The sequence below is a fragment of the Ceratotherium simum genome, chromosome 6 (genome assembly GCF_057802395.1).
Source record: "Ceratotherium simum simum isolate JZ-2026a chromosome 6, ASM5780239v1, whole genome shotgun sequence".
NCBI classification, from domain to species: Eukaryota; Metazoa; Chordata; class Mammalia; order Perissodactyla; family Rhinocerotidae; genus Ceratotherium; species Ceratotherium simum.
In genome coordinates this window covers 10755682-10775479 of record NC_141905.1, presented here as the reverse complement: position 1 = coordinate 10775479, position 19798 = coordinate 10755682, and the positions used below count along the sequence as shown (strand labels likewise).

Genomic DNA, 19798 nt, shown 5'->3' with positions numbered 1-19798 from the left:
TCATTTAATAAACATTATGTTGTTATATTCTTTAATTTCCCACTGTAGTCAATTATTATTTGAGAGAGAATTGAGCAAGTTACAAAAGGGACAATTTTGTAATTCCTATTGAAACATTCATTGTTACTAGTTTTGCTATATTATGGAAAGCGTTTATAGCCTGTAAGATTTTTCTTTATTTTTTGTAATGTATTGGTCCTCTCTATGTCATAATGAATTATAAGACTTCACAAAGATTTCAGACACTGGAAAGGCTCAAAGCTCAGATTATTGATACCTTCTATTTCATTCTTTTATAATCTATACCTCCTTTTTGCCAGCTTAATTTAATATAAACTGATAATGGTAAATTCAAGTTTCTAAATAGCATATTTTGTTGAATATTCCTTAACTCCAAATGTTATGTCTTTATGTCACAAAGTAACAAAATTCATAAAGTTTTAAAAACGTTATCCTTAATATTGATGGTCATAACCACTTTGTTAAATGTTTCTGTTGACTAAACAATGCTCTTTGAATGTTAATATTCATGTCAGTCCCTCTGTCCATATTTCATAAAGCCTTTCTGGGTTATTTTGTTTCAGGTGCACCTGTTGCAGTCCAATGAACATCCCATCAAGACAACCCAGTGAGATGAGAGGAGCAAGGCATTTGGAGTCAGACATGGGCAGAATCCCAGATTGACCACCTACTGGTTGTGAGACCCTGGGCACATGAAGGACACCTTTCTAAGGTGGAGGGAATGGCAAGGCCTACTACACAGGGCTGCTGTGAGCATTAAATTATGTATAACTTACATAAATGTCTACATAGACACATCTGTTTCCAAGAGCATCAGACTTGGGACTGTTCCCAAGTCCACTCTGGGCACTTCTGTGCATTCACAATAGCTTAGTAGTTATTGGATACCTAATAGGCAAAATGAATTGTAGTTTTTAGACAAATCAACATTTAGGAACCTATCCTAGAAATCCAGAAAAAGTGATCACACATTGTGGAGTGACGGGAAGAGTAGAGGTGGCAGATACAATACATAGTTAAGAGTCAAACTGGGAGGACACAACGTTTAATGGAACGTGGCAGGTGAGAGGGGAGCTTCTTCGCCATCAGAGGATCCGGATTGTGGACATTCGCAATCCAAGCCCCACTCTTTATGCTTCCTTGTCTATTTCTTGTCTTTAGATGAGTGAACACATTCCCACTTGCTTCCATCATTTACCAAGGGTAAGCAGGAAAACAGCCCCATTTGATCCTATGGTTGTTATCCTAAAACAGTATAGCCCTCATTTACAATATATCTTAAAACAGCAATAAGCACGCAAAATTTTATTTCTCCTTTACGGAAGTGTAAGACTTTAATGTCTTTTGGCTTCTCTCAGTCCACTTTCCCATCTCTTCCTATTCTTTTATTATTTAGTCTGTGATCTTAAATCCTGGTTTAAAATGATACTACTCTCTTCTCTCCCAATATCACTTGGGGGGATGTTGCAACCACTTCTCTTGGTCCAACAGATTTATTAGTGATATACCCTCTCCTATTGGGGTTTACTGATTTTCTTTAACCCCCATTCCTCTGACTTGTTTTGAGGCCTGTCTAGAGCTTTTACCTCCCAATAAGACTGATGGTTCTGTTGCGAGTGTTACTTAGTTCATATGATGTCTTCTGTTGGGCACCCCCAGAAAGAAGATGCTGAGACAAAGACTTGAGGGCAAGGAGTTTGGGAAGCACAGTCAGGCAGAGTGGGAGAGTGAGCCAGAGAAGGAAGGAACATCGATCAAGGGTGCATGAAAGGTGGGTTACCACTGTGGGAAAATGGGGTGCAAGCCCACTGGGGCCTCTGAGAGAGTATAGAATACACTTCAGAACCGTCCGCTGAGAAGGCGGCAAGCTGGGATATTTCTCCACGAGTTCCTATTCCCTTTGGTTGAAGTCAGTTCCTGAAGGTATTAAACCCTCAGTGTTTGAGGACTGCCACACTCAGAGGGCCAGGGGAATTCCTGTGGCCAAAGAAAGTCCTCAGGCAAGGAACTCAGGTTCTTGAAGGAGGAAGCCCTCCATAGATAGGAACATTGTCACGGAAGCTTAAGGTGAGCTCAGAGTATATGATGGGCACCAACAACATCCGCTAAACATGGTATTTTAAACGTTCCACTGAGAGCGATGTCAGCATCATGGTGAGTTGTTCCCTTTGTCTCTCCTCTCTAAGTTACAACCAGTGGGACACCCATTGACCAACAAGGGACTCCCTGCACAGCACACCAGAACACCTGAGAGATCCAAACATCGATACATCTGAAGGTGAGTAGACTGAACTGCTGGGAAGCAGTGTAACTAGGGCAACGGCCCCTTCCCTTTGCCCCAGCAATCCAAAATGCGATACCCCTGGCAGTGGCAGTGGTGCTCTGACTTGAGTGGTCAAAAAGCACACCAGTGCATGCCAGCAACAAAAGGCTGCAGGAGGAGCAGTGGCACTTGTGGCTTAGCCCTCGCCCCTCCTCCAGCAGTCAGGTGGCACCCCCAACCTGATGCTTCAGGAAACACAACAGTGCCAGTAACCCAGCCCCCTCCCACTCCCCAGGCAATGGCAACTCCAACCTCAGTCTTTCCAGCAGCAAGGGCTGCATCCAAAATGTGGATACCCCCAGCAGGGGCAGTGATGCCCTGACCTGAAGTTTCAAAAAGTGCACTGGAGCTAGAGACCAGAGGCTGCAGGAGCAGCAGCAGTACCTGTGACCCGGCCCCCAGTGGCGGCACCCCCGACACCAACCCTACCAACAGCAGAGACTGCATACATACCCCAGGCCCCTCACAGTGGCAGCAACACCTGTGAACCCACCACTCCTGGCAATGGTGCTGCCAGCACCCCCAGCTAACCGGGAAGCAGCAGCACAGGTGGTACATGCGGCAGCAGCACCCAAGCCCATGGAGAGCCCACGAAGAGCCAGTGGGGGAACATGAGAACTCAGGGACCTTGGAAGCAGCAGAGGTTCTCACAACCTGTTGACTCCAGTGATGACACCCATGACTGTAGCGACATCATAAGCAGTAAGTCACCAGCAACCTCAGAGGCACAAGCAGCACAAAGAGGGCACTGATGACACCTCTGGCAGAGGCAGCAGAGAGTGAAATGTGCAAGCTCTCAAATACAACCAGAAGCAGCTCAGAATCAAAGTAACCAAAGCCTTACCCAAATAAAAAAGGTGCTTACTACCACAAATGCACTGGCAGAGGATCAATTCATCAAGCACCATGAAGAACTACAGTAACACAGTAGCACAGAAAGAAAATTACAACTCTCCAGAAACAAAACTTGAAGTCACAGAATATTGCAATCTAACTGACAGAGAATTCAAAATAGCTATCATGAAGAAACTTAACAAATTACAAGAAAACTCAGTTCAATGAGCTCAGGAATAAAATTAATATACAGAAGGAATACTTCACCAGAGATTGAAACTTAAAAAAAAAAAACAGGGGCCGGCCCGGTGGCGTAGCGGTTAAGTGCTCACGCTCCACTGCTGGTGGCCTGAGTTCAGATCCCGGGCACGCACCGATGCACTGCTTGTCAGGCCACGCTGTGGCGGCATCCCATATACGGTGGAGGAAGATAGGCACAGATGTTAGCCCAGGGCCAGTCTACCTCAGCAAAAAGAGGAGGATTGGCATGGATTTTAGCTCAGGGCTGATCTTCCTCACAAAAAAAAATAAAAAACAGAAATTCTGCAGATGAAGAACACAATTAATGAAATGAACAATAAAGTAGAAAGCATAGGAAATAGAGCAGACCATATGGAAGAATTAGTGAGCTCAAAGATAGAAATCTAGAAATTATTCAGGTGGAAGAAGAGAGAGCACTAAGATTTTTAAAAAATTAATAAATTCTATGAGAAATATCCAACTCAGTTAAGAAAAATAACATAAGGATAATGAGTATCCCAGAAAGAGAAGAGAGGGAGAAAGGAGCAGAGAACTTATTCAAAGAAATAATAGCTGAGAACTTCCCAAACCTAGAGAAGGAGCTGGATATACAAGTACATGAAGCTAATAGAACTCCTAATTTTCTCAATGCAAAAAGACCTTCTCCAAGGCACTTTCTATTAAAACTTTGAAAAGTCAATGACAAAGAAAGAATATTAAGGTGGTCAGAGAAAATAAAATAACTGTCATCAGACTATCAGCATATTTCTCAGCAGAAACTCTACAGGCTAGGAAATATTGGTGATAAATAGACAGACAAAATCAGAAAATTGCAACTCTGTATCAGAACAGTTAGCAAACAATTATAACATAAAGGCTAAAGGGAAAGAAAGCATCAAAAATAACTATAACAACTTCAATTGGATAACAAACTCACAAAACAAAAAAGGATAATTTGTGACAACAAAAACATAGAAGAGGAAAAGGATGGAACCTGCATAGGCTAATGGAGATAAGATGCTATCAGCAGAAAAAGGACTATCTCATCCTTGAGATCTTTCATACAAACCTCATAGTAACCACAAAACAAAAAATCAGAGCAGAGTCACAAATCATAATTAAAGAGAAAACTGAGAAAAACATCACAGAAAACCACCAAACTGAAATGGCAGACAGAAATATAAGGAAAAATAAACAATGGAAATATAGAACAACCAGAAAACAAAAGACAAAATGGCAGTATTAATCCCTCATATATCAATAATCACTCTAAATGCAAATGGATTGAATTCACCAATCAAAAGACACAGAGTGGCTGGATGGATTAAAAAACAAAACCCAACAATATGCTCCCTCCAGGAGATGCATCTCAACTCTAAAGACAAACATAGGCTCAAATGCAGGGATGGAAGATGATACTGCAAGCAAATGGCAACCAAAAGAAAGCAGGCGTAGCCATTATTATATCATACAAAAAGACTTCAAGCCAAAAACAAAAACAGGAAACAAAAAGGGGCAGTATATCCTATAAAAGAGACATTCCACCAAGAAGACATAACACTGATTAATACATATGCACCTAACATAAAAGCACCAAAGTATATAAAGGAACAATTAACAGACCTAAAGGGAGAAATTGACAGCAACACAATAACAGCAGGGGACTTTAACACTCCACTTACATCAATGGATAGATCATCCAGACAGAAAGTCAACAAGGAAGCATTGGCCATAAATGAAACACTAGACCAGATGGACTTAACAGATATATAGAGAACATCCCATCCACAATTGCAGAATATACATTCTTCTCAAGTGCACGTGGAACATTCTCGAAAACAGACCATATGTTGGAAAATAAAACAAGCCTCAATAAATTTAAGAAGATTGACATCCTATCAAGCATCTTTTCTGACCCCAATGGTATGAAACTACAAATCAACTGCCAGAAAAAAGCTGGAAAAGTCACAAATATGTGGAGACTAAGCAACATGCCACTGAACAACTATTGGATCAATGAAGAAATCAAAAAATACCTGGAGACAAATGAAAATACAACATGCCAAAATTTATGGGATAGAGCAAAAGCACTACTAAGAGGGAAGTTTATAGCAATACAGGCCTACCTCAACAAACAAGAAAAATCTCATATAAACAATATAACAGTGCACCTAATGGAACTAGAAAAAGAAAAACAAACAAAGCCCAAAATCAGTAGAAGGAAGGAAATAATAAAAATTAGAGTGGAAATAAATGAAATAGAGACTAAAAAAACAATAGAAAATATCAACGAAACTAAGAGTTGGTTCTTTGAAAAGACAAACAAAATTGACAAACCTTTTGCTAGACTCAACAAGAAAAAAAGAGAGACAACTCAAATAAATAAAATCAGAAACAAAAGAGGAGAAATTACAAGGGACACCTCAGAAACACAGAAGATTATAAAAGAATACTATGAAAAGCTGTATGCCAACAAATTGGATAATCTAAAAGAAATAGATAAATTTTTAGAATCATACAACCTTCTAAAACTGAATCAAGAAGAAATAGAGAATCTAAAGGGACCAATCACCAGTAAGGAGATCAAAACAGTAATCAAAAACTCCCCAAAAAATAACAGTCCAGGACCAGTCAGCTTCCCTGGTGAATTCTACCAAACATTCAAAGAAGACTTAATACCTATCCTTCTCAAATTCCTCCAAAAATTTGAAGAGGAGGGGAAGCTTCCTAACTCATTCTACAAAGCTAACATTACCCTGATACCAAAACCAGACAAGGACAACACCAAAAAGAAAATTACAGGCCAATATCACTGATGAACAGAGATGCAAAAATCCTCAACAAAATATTATCAAATTGAATACAACAATACATTAAAAAGATCATACACCATGATCAAGTGGGATTTATTCCAGGGATGCAGGGATGGTTCAACATCTGCAAATCAATCAGTGTGATACACCACCTTAACAAAATGAAGAATAAAAATCATACGATCATCTCAATAGATGCAGATAAAGCATTTGACAAGATTCAACATCCATTTATGATAAAAACTCTCAATAAAATGGGTATAGAAGGAAAGTAACTCAACATAATAAAGGCCATATATGACAAACCCACAGTCAATATCATGCTCAATAGTGAAAAGCTGAAAGCTATTCCTCTAAGAACAGGAACAAGGATGCCCACTCTCACCACTCTTATTTAACATAGTAGTAGAAGTCCTAGCCAGAGTAATTAGGCAAGAAAAAGAAATAAAAGGTATTCAAATTGGAAAAGAAGAAGTAAAACTGTCACTATTTGTAGATGACATGATTCTACATATAGAAAACCCAAAAGAATCCACCAAAAAACTATTAGTAATAATTAATTAATACAGTAAAGTTGCAGGGTACAATGTGTTTGACTATTCTGAAATATGGTTGAAGCTTTTAAAGCCTTTAAAACTATTATATTTATTTTTAAAACCATTATACTTATATTTAAAACTTATTTTAAAATAAAAATCATTATTTATTTTTAATTTCAGTTATAGCAAATAAAATAAAGCTAATTTTTAAGCTTTGCTTGGAAAGGAAAATGAATAAGAAGGAAAAAAGTAAGAGAAGGAAGCAGATCATTTGTACATCTGTACATTTATCTTGCATTTTAACATCATCACTACCAACAGATTTTATTTTCTTCTTTAAAATCGGGAAATGCCACAGATAGGAGGAAATTAAAGAGACACAACTGTATGCAATGTGGGATCCTGGACTGGATCCAGGAACAGAAAATGAACAGTAGGGGGGAAACTGGGGGAATTTAAATAAGGTCAGTCGTTTTCCGTTAAGTATTACTATTGCATATTGAACCAATGTTAATTTCCTGGTTTTGATTACTGTATTATAATTCTGTGAGTTGTTAATACTAGGAGAAGCTGAGTGAAAGACAAATGTGAACTCTGTATTGTTTTTCCAACTTTTCTGTAAGTCTAAAATTATTTCAAAATAAAAAGTTAAAGGAAAAAAGTTTTAAATGATCTATCTCTGATTACTCAAGGATTCTCTAAAACAATCATTTTCATCTTTTTGGAGGTCAACAAACTCTTTGATGAAAAGTATATACTGTCTGCCCTAAAAAACCTCCAAGTCCACTTTTTCCACTTTGAGAATTCACAGACCCATGTGGAGCCCATCCAGGTGAAGAACCCTGGCTTTAAGGGCCGCAGCTCAGGACTTGGGTGTGGGAGGAAGTGACATCCAACAGAGAATTTGAGCAGGAACAACTAGCTCCCACCTGCAGTCTCATTCATGTCTTCACCCTCTGGCTGCTCGGGGGCCTTCCTACAAAATGGCCTGACAGAAATACAGGATTTTGTGTTCCCCTTGACATTTCCTCCGAAGGGTCATTATGAAAGGACAACATTCAACCGTGCAACAAAGGGCACCTCCTCTTTCTGGGCCAAGCAGTACCATAATATATCCTACAGGGACCCTAAAGCCAGCCCCATTAGGTGATACCAAATGCGATCATCAGTTCTGGGCATTAGACCCTCAGCAGGAAATGATGGCATGGCCCATAGTGCTGGAAATAGATACAATTATATGCTAAGTGTAGGACACCAGTCCCCACCCCAAACTTTCCCTTCCATCTTCTGGTATATAAGCAATTCCACCAAATGACTGAATGAAGAAAGGCACAGCTAGTTACATGGTAGAATAAAGGCAAAAATAAAAATCTGTCCAAACCCTGTACAAATAGTTTCCCTAAGGATAAATGATTTAGATTTGAATAGTTGAGAGAGTTAAGAGGTTACAAGAGCAAAGATGTACACAGTAGGCATCATTAAGGCCAAATTATTAGTATCTCAAATTTATAAATCAGGCAAGAATAACAAGATCAAAGACAAGACATATTTGTTCAAAGGGACAGAAGCAGCTGCAGAGAACAGAAACGGCTTATCCAAGGAGACCAGGATGACTTCCAGCCCTGAGAACTATCTGGCAGCAAGTGAAGGCCTTGAGCTTTCCTTGAGCATCATGCCATCTCATGGAAGCTTCTGAGGCAGCCACTCACTTCAAAAGAACCAGGAGTCCTTTCCAAGTCAATAATTCACTCCAGAAACTTGGACACTGCAGCTTTCATTCTACATTTAGGATACAATTATCTTATTTCTTTCTTCCTGAGGAAAAAATTCTAGAAGTAATATATACATTTTTAGGACTTTTTCATACATATTACCAAATGTCTAATCAGAATGATTGTCTCAATTTACACATAAATGAAAATATCCATTTCCTTAGTCCTCTTTGCAGCTTTTGCCATTCAGTAGTTAGGGAAAAAATTTCCTTTGTTTCAACTGGCATTTTTAAAAAATTAATAGTGAATCTGAGTTATTTTTCTTTAATTCTATTTTTTTCTTTTGTGATTTGCTCTCATTTGCCAAATTTCTATTGAAATGTTTTCTTTTTCTCATTGATTTTGATAGTATCTTTAAATATGACAGTTAATATTTTCCCAGCTTGTCATGTGTTAACTTCATTTAGTGGTGTTTTGACACAGAGGTGTTGGATTTTAATGCAGTCAAATCCAGCAATCTTATTCTTTATTGTTTCTGCCTTTGTTACCACAGTTAGGAAAACCTTTCCTGTGCCAAGATTATAAAAATATTAATCCATTCGTTCTTCTGCGCCTTTTATGGACCTGGGTTTTACATTTCACATTTAATCCATCTAGAGGCTATCTTGGCATAGGAGTTAGGTAAACGTGTAACTTTACTTCTTTCCCAAATGGCTAGCCTTTTGTCATAACACGATTTATTGAGTTATCTGTCTTTCCCTAACGTTTTGAAATGCATGTGAAGTGGGGGAATAGTTCTTTAGCAGTTTCTCAAATCTACCCTACTGACACTCCTCCCTCTCCCCTCCCTCCTGTTGTGTGTGTGCGTTAAGGTGCAGGTGGTGGTTGAGGCCTGGGCCCCATTTAAGATCTGGGTCAAGACTGGTAAGTGTCTGTCTAGAGAGCATTGGCTCTCATCTGGGGCTCATCAACTCCAATCCTAACCGCTTTCTGCCCCACTTTCCATCCAATGTGTTCGTTTTCCTGAGACTCCTTAAGAGAATTTATGCAGATTTAAACGAGAAAAGTGACTACAGTCTCCCTTATAGCCACCTTTTCCAACTAAAGCTTTGTCATTAACTTGCACAATGGGATCTGAAACTTGTCCTAATGTCCACAGCTGATCCTGACGTCAACAGAGAACTATGTGTCTGGAGTGACTTCCAGGAGCATGGAGCTGTTTATCAGAAAGGAAATGACTCCCGGCCCTGGGGGGTGGAGTCTTACCCAGCCTTACTGACATTGCCGCAACAGAGAAGGGAGCAGAGACACTCACACAGCACTGCCCCATCAGACAGAACTGCCTTTGCTGTGTGCCTCCTGGGCTTTGAAAAATACAAGTGTCTGTGGCTGCTCTAGAAGGAAAAAGCGGTGACTGTGCCCTGTCCCTTGGTGCCCTACCCCTTTTTCTCTCGGACTCGGGAACAAATGATGGAAGGAGGCACCACAGGGAGCTCTGCAGTCGTGCTCAGGGGCTCTTCAGGAGTGGGGGGCTTCAGGGCAGTGTCCACTGCACACTCCAAGACTTCTCTGTGAGTCAGTCTTAAGGAAGGTGGTGTGTTTATCTTCTCAACTAGACTGTCGGCTTCCTCTCTAGGAGAAGGGAATGGGTCTTGTTCACATTTGTGTCCCCAACACCCAGCACAGTACCTGACACTTAAAATGGGCCTAGTACATACATGTTGAATGAGCTTAAGTAACAATGTGTTATTAGTAATAGTAATAATTAACATTTAGGAATCAACTTATCACTTACAATTTCATATACAGTGTGAAATTAAATTTTGTTTTGTTTTATTTAACAGATGAGTGGCTTTTGGTAGAGGACAAGGACAAGCAAGAGGAAGAGTTCCTTATGAAGCCCTTTATTCAATAGGATAGACCAGTTTCCGAGTGGGAGCTCTGGAGCAGGGAGCCTAGAGAGAAGTCCACTGAGCAGGAGAGCTCCAGGATAAAGGAAAACAAAGGTGATTCCAAGGGGGAGGAAGCCCCAGACAACAGCAGCCTCAGCCATCAGGAACCTTAACGCCATTCTCCCCTGTCCAGATTCCCTCTTGGGGAGGCCAGGATCCTAGAAAAGTGCATTTGAAGGAGGCTTAAGGCATTTTGGAGAGCTTTTATCTCATGGATGCTCAGAAGCAACCTTGCCTCCTCCCAGGATCACACAACTGGGCCAAGGACTGCCTGTGTTTGTGCAGCTCTTCAGAGAAGCCTCATGAAAAAGAGCTCTTGCCCTATGTGCTGAGTAATTTTCAAGGCTTACAATTTCTCAGTGCTTCAGTCACATCTTCAGGTAAGAAGAAAAATCTAATTTGTTACCTTAGAAAATACTGTTTTCTCTCCATAATTCATAGGGTACACGCAGAAGGATTTTTTTCCAGGTTCACTCACATCCCTGCCTTAGCTCTGAAGGAATAGGATAGGGGGTTGCCTGGCCAGGACCCTGGCCCTCCCAAGAAGCCAGGCCCCTGTCGCTGTCACCCAGCCCTATCCTAGGCTCTCCACCAGACAAGAAGCCTGTCCAGAGTCCCTCAGCTAGTCAGTGGTGGAGCCAACACGCAAATTCAAGATAATTCCAAAGCCTGATCTCTTACCCATTATTTCTGGTGCGAATTCTACTAAAGAGATTGGAGGAAACAGCTGTCCACCAGACTTAAGTATCCTTCCCCCAGCCCCTCGAAATTCTCCTGAGGTGTTCCAAATTCCCTTTTCCCGCAGTCTCTGCTTGAAAGATTTGCCCCTTGCTTCAGAGCCCTGATTACAGAACAACTGGTCTTTGCTCATGCAGCGGCTCAACACACAGCCCCTAAGCACCCAAGGCGTTATCACTGATTTCTCCCCAAGGCTCTGCTTCCTTCCACGATGTCCTACAAGAACCCTAGATTCCCGACTTCCTGGGTAAGCGGACGGCTTCATGAGGCTGCCACTCCAGGTCTCGTTAATCTGAGTGACTGTGCGGCCCCCTCCGTCCCAGCTCCACGTCCGCAGACAAGTGGGCACCACGGGCTCCGGGACCAAGTAGGGCGGCCTGATGACCCAGCGCCCACCGGGTCCCGCAGAGCCCGAGGGCCAGTACGCGCTGCCGAACTACGTTTCCCACAGTGCTCCGGGAAGTCGGGGCCGCCGAGGCCCGGGGCCTGGCGGACCGGCTCGCGCGGAGCCTCCTGGGAGTTGTAGTCCGGTCCGCTCGCGCCGGCGCTGCTGCGGGCTTGGCGCCGGCCTTTGTCTGTCTGCGGGCGCGCGCCGCTGCGGTGAGTGAGGCCGCCGGCCGGGTCAGTGTGCCCGGGCAAGGTGGGGCCGCGCAGGCAGGCCGCCGCCCCCGGGCCCTCCGGGGCCCCCGCGGCCCTGAGCAGGCCTGGCCGGCCTGGGCCCTGAGGGAGGCCAGCCCCGAGGGTAGAAGTCTGCGGCCCTCAGAGAAGGGTCCAGCTGGACCGGAGAGCGGGGCGCTGAGGTCCAGCACGCAGGGTGGGCCCCGGGGGGCCTGAGGCAGGACAGGAAGTCCGCCCTGAGGAGCAGGGGCCCCTCCGACCGCCGCTCCGCTGGGCAGGGCGTGGGTGAAGGCCTGCACCCTGGAGACGCGGGAGGGGGAGCCACAGGCAGGTGTGCCCGGGCCTGCAGTGAGGGTTTCAGGAGATGGACAGGGGAAAGTGCAGTCTCTCCAGGGAGGGTGATGGGGAGAAACGACAAGCTCCCCTGGGTGGAGAATGGGAGAAAGGACAAAGTGGATCAAGTGTTTGGAGAAAATAATCACCCTTACCCAGAATCTCCTAATCCTGAAACTGTCCCCCAAGAGGTTCCCAGGACAGCAAAATTAGCCCCTCTTCTAGTCCTCTCCTTCTGAGGACTCTCAACTTTAGGCCATAAATCTGTAGGTGATGTCAGAGACTCTTCACCTTTGATAATTTTATTCTCCCAGGAGCCACCTGATATGACAGTGTTATTAACCTATTTAGTGAGGAAGCAGAGTCAGCACTGTTTGGGTATTTGCCCAAGGTCACATGGAGGAGCCAAGGCAAGAATCCAAGTCTCTTGGGGCCTGATCCTGAGGTCTTCCAAAGGATAACTAGCCTTTCTGCCAGGAAAAGCAAGATTTTCTATTATAAAGCCACTTTCTCCAAAATCTTCAGGAAATTAATTTCTCAGACTTGTGATCTAGGGAGGAATATAAGACAATTTCCCTTTATTAATCAAGGAGGTTTCTGAGACACAGCTGAGTTGTCACTTGTTGAAGATCTCACAGCATGTGGAGAGGCAGAGGTGTCAATTTTACCCACTTATTCTGTCCAAACTATTTGCTGGACTCCCCAGGGACAGAGTCCAACCCCAGGCAGCATGTGCCATGTACCTTCCACTGACTTTTGGTGGATGTGCACTTGTTGAGCAGTAACACCTTGAACTTCCAAATGAAGGTCCCGTAGCATCCCGGCTCTCTGATAGGGGATTCCTTTGTAGCTTGTACTCCAAATTGGAGCTGAGTCCTCCAAATGAGAGTTTAAAATGTTTCCCCAGTCATCACAGCATGTAGCAAAATGTGCAGTTGTCAAGAAGACCAGGTGCTTAGGTTAACAAAACAATTGTAGCATCACACTGCTATTTCATGAAATCAAGAGGCCAGCATTTTGATGAGACATATTAGAGGGATTATACATTGAACCACTGCATAAATAAAGTGTAAGAATTCGGTAATTAGGTCCTAAAGTAAGAAGAGAATATTCTAAAAAAACAAGTAGAAAAAGATAATATGGAGCAAGAGGATTCCTAGGATCTGGAAGTGTAGTAAAGTCTGGTCAAGCCCTGTCTCATTCTGTTCCATTTTATAAGAATTCTCAACAGCTCTTTAGTGGTGAGGAACTAGAGAACTGTCTAGTGTAAGGGCATAGGCTTTGGATCTGGAAAGTCTTGGATTTGAACCTTTGCTTCACCTCGACTCCTTACTGGCTCAGAGAATTTGGGCAAGTTACTTACCCTAGTTGGTGTGCCTGTGGCTTGCTTTTGGAGTCTGAAGTAGGTCTTCCTTTTCCAAGAATTGACAAGCATTTTGACTTCCTCAGAACTCGTATTCTCATATCTTAAAGAGTAGGAGAGGAGTGGGTCTGGATCTGGAGCCTCCTAAGAATTGCTAAAAGGTAACATATGAAATCTCTTGTTCTGTCCTTATAACTGAGGGGGGAACTGGAGAGGAGAGCTGGAGCCATTTCCATTGTAGAACCAATCATGAAGGCTGAAATGTTGGGTTTTTTAGATTCTGAATTCCTTTGGAGGCTTGGAGGATAAAATAGCAGGTGGTTAGGTGGGGGAAGAAAGTGAAAGATCCCAATCACATGCCAAGGCTAAGGTACAAACAGGAGTGGCTGTTATCTTGGGGTTGGCAGAAAGAGACATGTTTACAGTATGTGTTCTCTGCTTTCCCACCTCCCCCTTCCTCCTGGACTCATTTGTGTGTGGTCATGGAACCTTTCAGCCCATTTTGCAGTTACATTATAGGTGACTGATGTTACATCAGGCAATCCAGATTTCCTCCATTTACTCGTACCCCAAACTACAGCTCCTGTTGACTTTATCCTTCTCACTTATCAATTCTTCTGCCCTTTCCTGTTTGTTTTTGTTGTTCTGTTTTGTTTTTGTTTGTTTGTTTTTTCCTCCTCAGGTGCTCAAGCACAGCCCATGGAAGAAGCATATGAAGAGGTGGTGATTAAGGTCATATAGCAGGAGTGGACATGTTTGGATTTCCAACAGCTACCCTGCTGGACTGTCATGGAAGATATGCCCAGAATGTAGCATTTTTCAGTGAGTGAGTCAGCTGATCGCTGAGATGCCCTCAGCTCACAATATTCAGTATCCCTGTCCTCAGCACTGGTAGGCAGGCTAAGGAAGCAGAGGAGACATTACTTTGGTGGAACTCACCATTCCTGGGGTTACAGGGAAAGCCTGCAAGCTGGAGTTAGAAATAACAGTAGAAACAGAGCAGAACAATCTTGCTATGGAAGTAGTCTTGAGGAGTCTCGGAGAGAATGAGCAGCTTTAAATCTGAGTGCAATCAATGAATAAGGAAGAGTAAGGCAGGGGAACAAGGAAAAAAATCTCCATAGGATGATTCCAAGAAGACTGGTAATAGTGATGAATGGACCTATATTTAAAGTGCAGTAGGAGGCTCAGATGCAGGGCATTATTGGAAAATACTGTCAATATCTGCACAGAAAGTGTTTGAGAATAAGTTCCAAACCAAAATTGATTTCAATTCCACCATAGCTTAGTAGACTGAAATAGCATGGGTTTTAAAGGGAAAAATTCCTTGGATCAGATTCTATAATTGCCCTGGCTCGTGGTATCAGACAAGTTATTTAACTTCCTTGAGCTCCAGGCTCTTCATCTGTAAAATGGGACAATAAGCTCTGCCTTGCAGGGTTGCAGGGATTAGAGATAACAGATGTCAAGTACCAAGGATTCTGCTACATGTTTTCTGACGTTATGGAGCCTACTCCACTGTCAGGAGAGCAGATTGGAGCAGAGGTGGATTTCTCAAGAAGCTGATGAAACTTAAGTTTCAGGACCCCTTTCTCACATTGGTCTCTTCAAGGACCTGTACCTACTTTTATACCTTTTCTTAATGAAGTCCCTCCAAAATTTTAAAGCTTTAGGCCCTACACAACCTGGATCCATACCTATTTCAGAGTCAGATAAGACTTGGGTATGGGGTTCTATGTGATCCTGTATAATTTTTCTTAATTTTTCTGAGCAAATGGAGATAATCATGTCTACCTCACAAAATTATTTGGGAGGCTAAATTAAACTAAATTTAGAGGCAATACACTGCTGTGGAGCATGCCCGCGTTTGAATCCCAACTCTATGCTTACCTAGCTGCATGATCTTTGACAACCTCCCCATGCTCTCATTTCCTTACCTGTAGCAATCTCACAGGATTGTTTTCAGAACTAAATTATCTATGCAAAGTTCATGGTATAATGTCTGGCACATAATAAGCACTCAAAGCATTGTTTCTTCTTTCCTTATTCTTCTCACTCAGCATATTGGTGCATCTTACATGACTTCCCTCTCATTTTACCAGATGTGATGACAGAAGCCCACCACAAATATGATCACTCTGAGGCCACAGGATCTTCAAGCTGGGATTTTCAGAATTCTTTCAGAAGAGACAAGCTGGAACAAAAATCCCCAGATTCTAAGGCACTAGAGGAAGATTCGCCTGGAGTGAGACAGAGGGTCTATGAGTGCCAGGAATGTGGAAAATCCTTCAGGCAGAAGGGTAGTCTAACGTTACATGAGAGAATCCACACTGGTCAAAAGCCCTTTGAGTGTACCCACTGTGGAAAAAGCTTCAGGGCCAAAGGCAATCTTGTTACACATCAGCGAATACACACAGGAGAGAAGCCCTATCAGTGCAAGGAGTGTGGGAAGAGCTTTAGTCAACGAGGTAGTCTGGCCGTTCATGAAAGACTCCATACTGGGCAGAAACCCTATGAGTGTGCCATTTGTCAGAGAAGCTTCAGAAATCAAAGTAACCTTGCTGTTCATAGAAGAGTTCACAGTGGTGAGAAGCCCTATAGATGTGATCAGTGTGGAAAAGCCTTCAGCCAGAAAGGAAGCTTAATTGTTCACATCAGAGTCCACACAGGCCTGAAACCCTATGCCTGCGCACAATGCAGGAAGAGTTTCCACACCAGAGGGAATTGTCTCCTTCATGGCAAAATCCACACAGGAGAGACACCCTATCTGTGTGGCCAGTGTGGGAAAAGCTTCACTCAGAGAGGGAGTCTGGCTGTGCACCAGCGAAGCTGCTCACAAAGGCTCACCCTATGACCACTCTGTTCAAAGGAAGTTCTCTTTATGAATTAAGAGTCCAAAATCCTCTGAGATAAAGCAACCTATCCAATTCTATGGAATGAATGGAGATTCTTTCAGAAAGACCATCAATGGGTAGGGCAAACTGACTTTTCTCCTTTCCCTCAAATGAGTATGAAAAATAAATGTCTTGTTTATTATCATTATCACATATGTTTCATAATTTCTGTAAGTTTATTTTGACCTAATTTCCCAAGGTACCTCCATTAATCTAGAGCATAATTGGAGATTGTCTGTAGCAGATTCAGATTTTAAATTTATAGTTGACACCATCAGCCTTTTTTAAAAAATCAATCCCAAGATTCTTTTCTTCTTTACATATTCAAATTAATTTTGTTTTGCATGCAAGACCACTGGGCAGAATTAATGAGGTGAATCTAACTACTTTAATAATCCTCTTCTTGAATACTGTATTACCTGGATGATACCCCCCAGAAATCTATTCTAACAAATCACCCAGGCCCTAGCCTTTCCATACAAAAGAGAGTTCCTTTCCAAGCCTGCAAAGGTTTGGAGTCTGTGCACTGTGTTTTACTTCAGTCCTCCTCTCTTAACTGGATAGAGATAATTTGCCTATAGCCAAAGAGCAGACAACCATCTGTGCAATTTTTTTGAGAATCCTAAGCCTATTATCATGTCCTCTAATAAATGGACTCCAACTCCCTGGGACACACAATGACTTTCACTCCCCTTTTAGCAATAGTAGCAATATCTCAGGGTTGGAGTCACCTAGAAAGGACATAAGTGTCCTTATTACTGAGCCAAGATTTGTAGTCAACAATGAAGTTCCAGTCCTCCAACAATACTATCCTCTTCCTCACACACACACACACACACACACAGGAAGAAATTTGGAAGGATAAACTACTCTAATATTTTTTTACCTCTAGTGGATGAGATTTGAAGAATATTGGAGAGGAGAAATTGGTTATAAGGGGGAATTTCCATTTTTTTTAACCTTAGCCACCTCTGTAAATTTTCATGCTGAGTATTTATGTAATTAAAATGATGAATGATGTAGACGTGTGGTTTTCTTGATAAGATACCATTCCATTCTTTCTAGTAGATCCTATAAGCTGTAGGCTCCTTAATCCCCAAAAGCTTCATAGCAAATCTTTATCATCTAGAGAGGTAAATTTTATCAAAGGTCTTTGGGATGGAAGCACTTTACAAACACTATATGAGTTTGAATAGTAATACAATATTGCTCCCAAAGATACCCTGATAACATTTGAAGATGCATACAAGAATGTTCATATCATCCTCATCTATAATAGTCATAAACTTGAAATAACCCAAATGTCCAACAAAACCTAAGGTAATAAATTGTGGTATGTTCATGTAATGAAATATGACTCGGCAATAAAAAATAACTGATAAATGTAATGATGTGGATGAATCTCAAAGTCTTATGTTGAGTAAAGAACCCAAGTACACACACACACACACAAATATAGTATATAATTCCGTTTATATGACTTCACAGAACAGAAAAAACTAGCCTATGGTAATAGAAGTCAGATAGTGGTTGCCTCTATTGGGGCCGCGGGAGTTGAGGAGTGACTTGAAAGGGGCACAAGGCAACATTATAGAGTGAAAAATGTTCTGTACCTTACTTCGGGTGGTAGATGCAATTGTCAAAATTCATTGAACTCAACACTTAAGATCTATGCATTTTATTATATTTGAAGAATACTTCAATAACAATGTGGCGGTTTAAAAATACTGCCCACAAGTTCTTTGACACTCACCCCATGATGGGCTCTATGTCACCTCTCCTTGACTCTGGGCAGGTTTATGACTGCTTCAAACAAAATACAGCAGAAGTGATGCTACGTGACTTCCAAGGGTAGGTCTGAAAAGCCCTTTAAAGGTCAGAGAGTTTCTGCCTGATTCTCTTGGGACACTTGCTCTGGAGAAAGCCAGCCACCAAGTAAAAAGTCCAACTATCTCGAAACTACTATGCTGGACAAGTTGCATGTAAGTGCTCCGGTTGACAGGTTCAGCTGAGCTCCCAACAGACAGCCAGCATCAACTCCCAACCATGTGAGTGAGCCCTTGTAGATGTCTAGCCCCGTGGAGCCTTCAGATGACTGCAGCTCCAGGTGACATCTGACCAAAACTGTATGAGAGACCCCCGAGTGAGAAGTGCCTCCCAAATTCCTAACACCCAAAATCATGAGAAAAATTAAAGATTATAGTTTTATACTACTAAATTTTCAGACTTTTTGTTATATAGCAATAATAGAACATATTTTTTTTAAAGGATAAGTGATTGTGAAAAGAAAAGGAAAAATCTAGGGAAGCAACTTGATATTAACTCACTGATTTAATCAAAACAGGAAATTATGATTTTTGTTTCACTAGAAAGCTTAAAATTTAAAAATAAACATTCCTTTTGACAAAATAGGAGGCAAGGTACAGATAAGTTAACCCAGATCCAAGTTATAAAGTGAAGATACAGGTCTCCAGCAGTCCTGCACTATAAGAAATGTATATAAATATACATACATATATATTCGAATCCTGGTTCTACACAAAGGAATGAGTAAATAGGTCAGAAAATATAAATGATCTTTAAAAATAGTATTCCTATTTTTATACATATATTATTAAATTTATTTAAAGAGTGTTGGCTGCTTATATTAAAATAATAACAAAAGAGAGTTCCAGTTCAAGATTGTGATGGAGGAAGATCCTGAACACACTTCCTCCCATGAACACACAAAATCTACAGCTACATGTGGAACAATTTCTTCTGGAAAAAAAACTAAAAACTAGCTGAGCGACTCCTATAGATCCAGCAAATGAGAAAAAAACCCACATCGAACCGGGTAAGAGAGGCTGAGACACAATCTTGCCATAAACCCCACCCCTGGCACAGCAGCCCACAATTGAGAGGGAACTCAAAACTTGGAGCTTCTCCCTGAGGAGTGAAGAGTTTGAACCCCACATTGGGCACCTCAACATTTAAGACCTGCACTTGAGAGACAAGCCCCCAAATATATAGCTTTGGAAACCAATGGGGCTTGGAACCACGAAACCCACAAGGCTACAGCAAAATGAGAAACAGCTCTTAAGGGGCTCTTGCTCCCCAACTCACTCACCCCAGGGACCAGCACAGAGGCAGCCAAATGAGAGGCACCCAGAATTTATGTAAAACAGGTTTATTCGCTTATCTTAAAGCATTGGACTGAGGGGCAGGCATCTAATTTAACACACATCTAGGGGCCTTCTGAGGGTACTCTCCAGGGACAGAAGGTGACAGCTCCATCTTTGCACTCTCCCTCTGCCTTGCTCCAGCTCACAGAAAGGAGCTTGTACCCTCCTCTGGTGCTCTGATTTTTGTGGCTGCCCCACACAGGACATTTCTTGTATCCAGTGACTCTTGTGGCCAGTGAGGCTTATGCACAAAG

The 19798-nt window shown here is 42.0% G+C and overlaps 1 protein-coding gene across 4 annotated transcripts; it reads left to right on the top strand.

The window, feature by feature from the left end:
• The first annotated feature begins 11704 nt into the window (after nt 1-11704).
• ZNF32 (zinc finger protein 32) lies at nt 11705-16528 on the top strand. 4 transcript variants are annotated; one of them, XM_004432416.2, is made up of 3 exons: nt 11705-11772; nt 14169-14308; nt 15589-16528. In XM_004432416.2, exons 2-3 carry the CDS (start codon nt 14239-14241, stop codon nt 16338-16340), a joined length of 822 nt encoding a protein of 273 aa, XP_004432473.1. In that variant the 5' UTR covers nt 11705-11772; nt 14169-14238; the 3' UTR covers nt 16341-16528. The 4 variants fall into 4 exon arrangements, with proteins under 4 accessions (XP_004432473.1, XP_087288007.1, XP_087288006.1 ...); XM_087431880.1 differs by lacking the exon at nt 11705-11772 and adding an exon at nt 11883-13647; XM_087431881.1 differs by lacking the exon at nt 11705-11772 and having other exon boundaries at nt 11882-14312.
• Nucleotides 16529-19798: the final 3270 nt, after the last annotated feature.

Bases quoted from the DNA above. Each gene is read 5' to 3' on its own strand.
- ZNF32 (XM_004432416.2), top strand. From the start codon at position 14,239: ATGTTTGGATTTCCAACAGCTACCCTGCTGGACTGTCATGGAAGATAT. The intron at 14,309-15,588 runs GTGAGTGAGTCA...TCATTTTACCAG, and splicing joins CCAGAATGTAGCATTTTTCA to ATGTGATGACAGAAGCCCAC.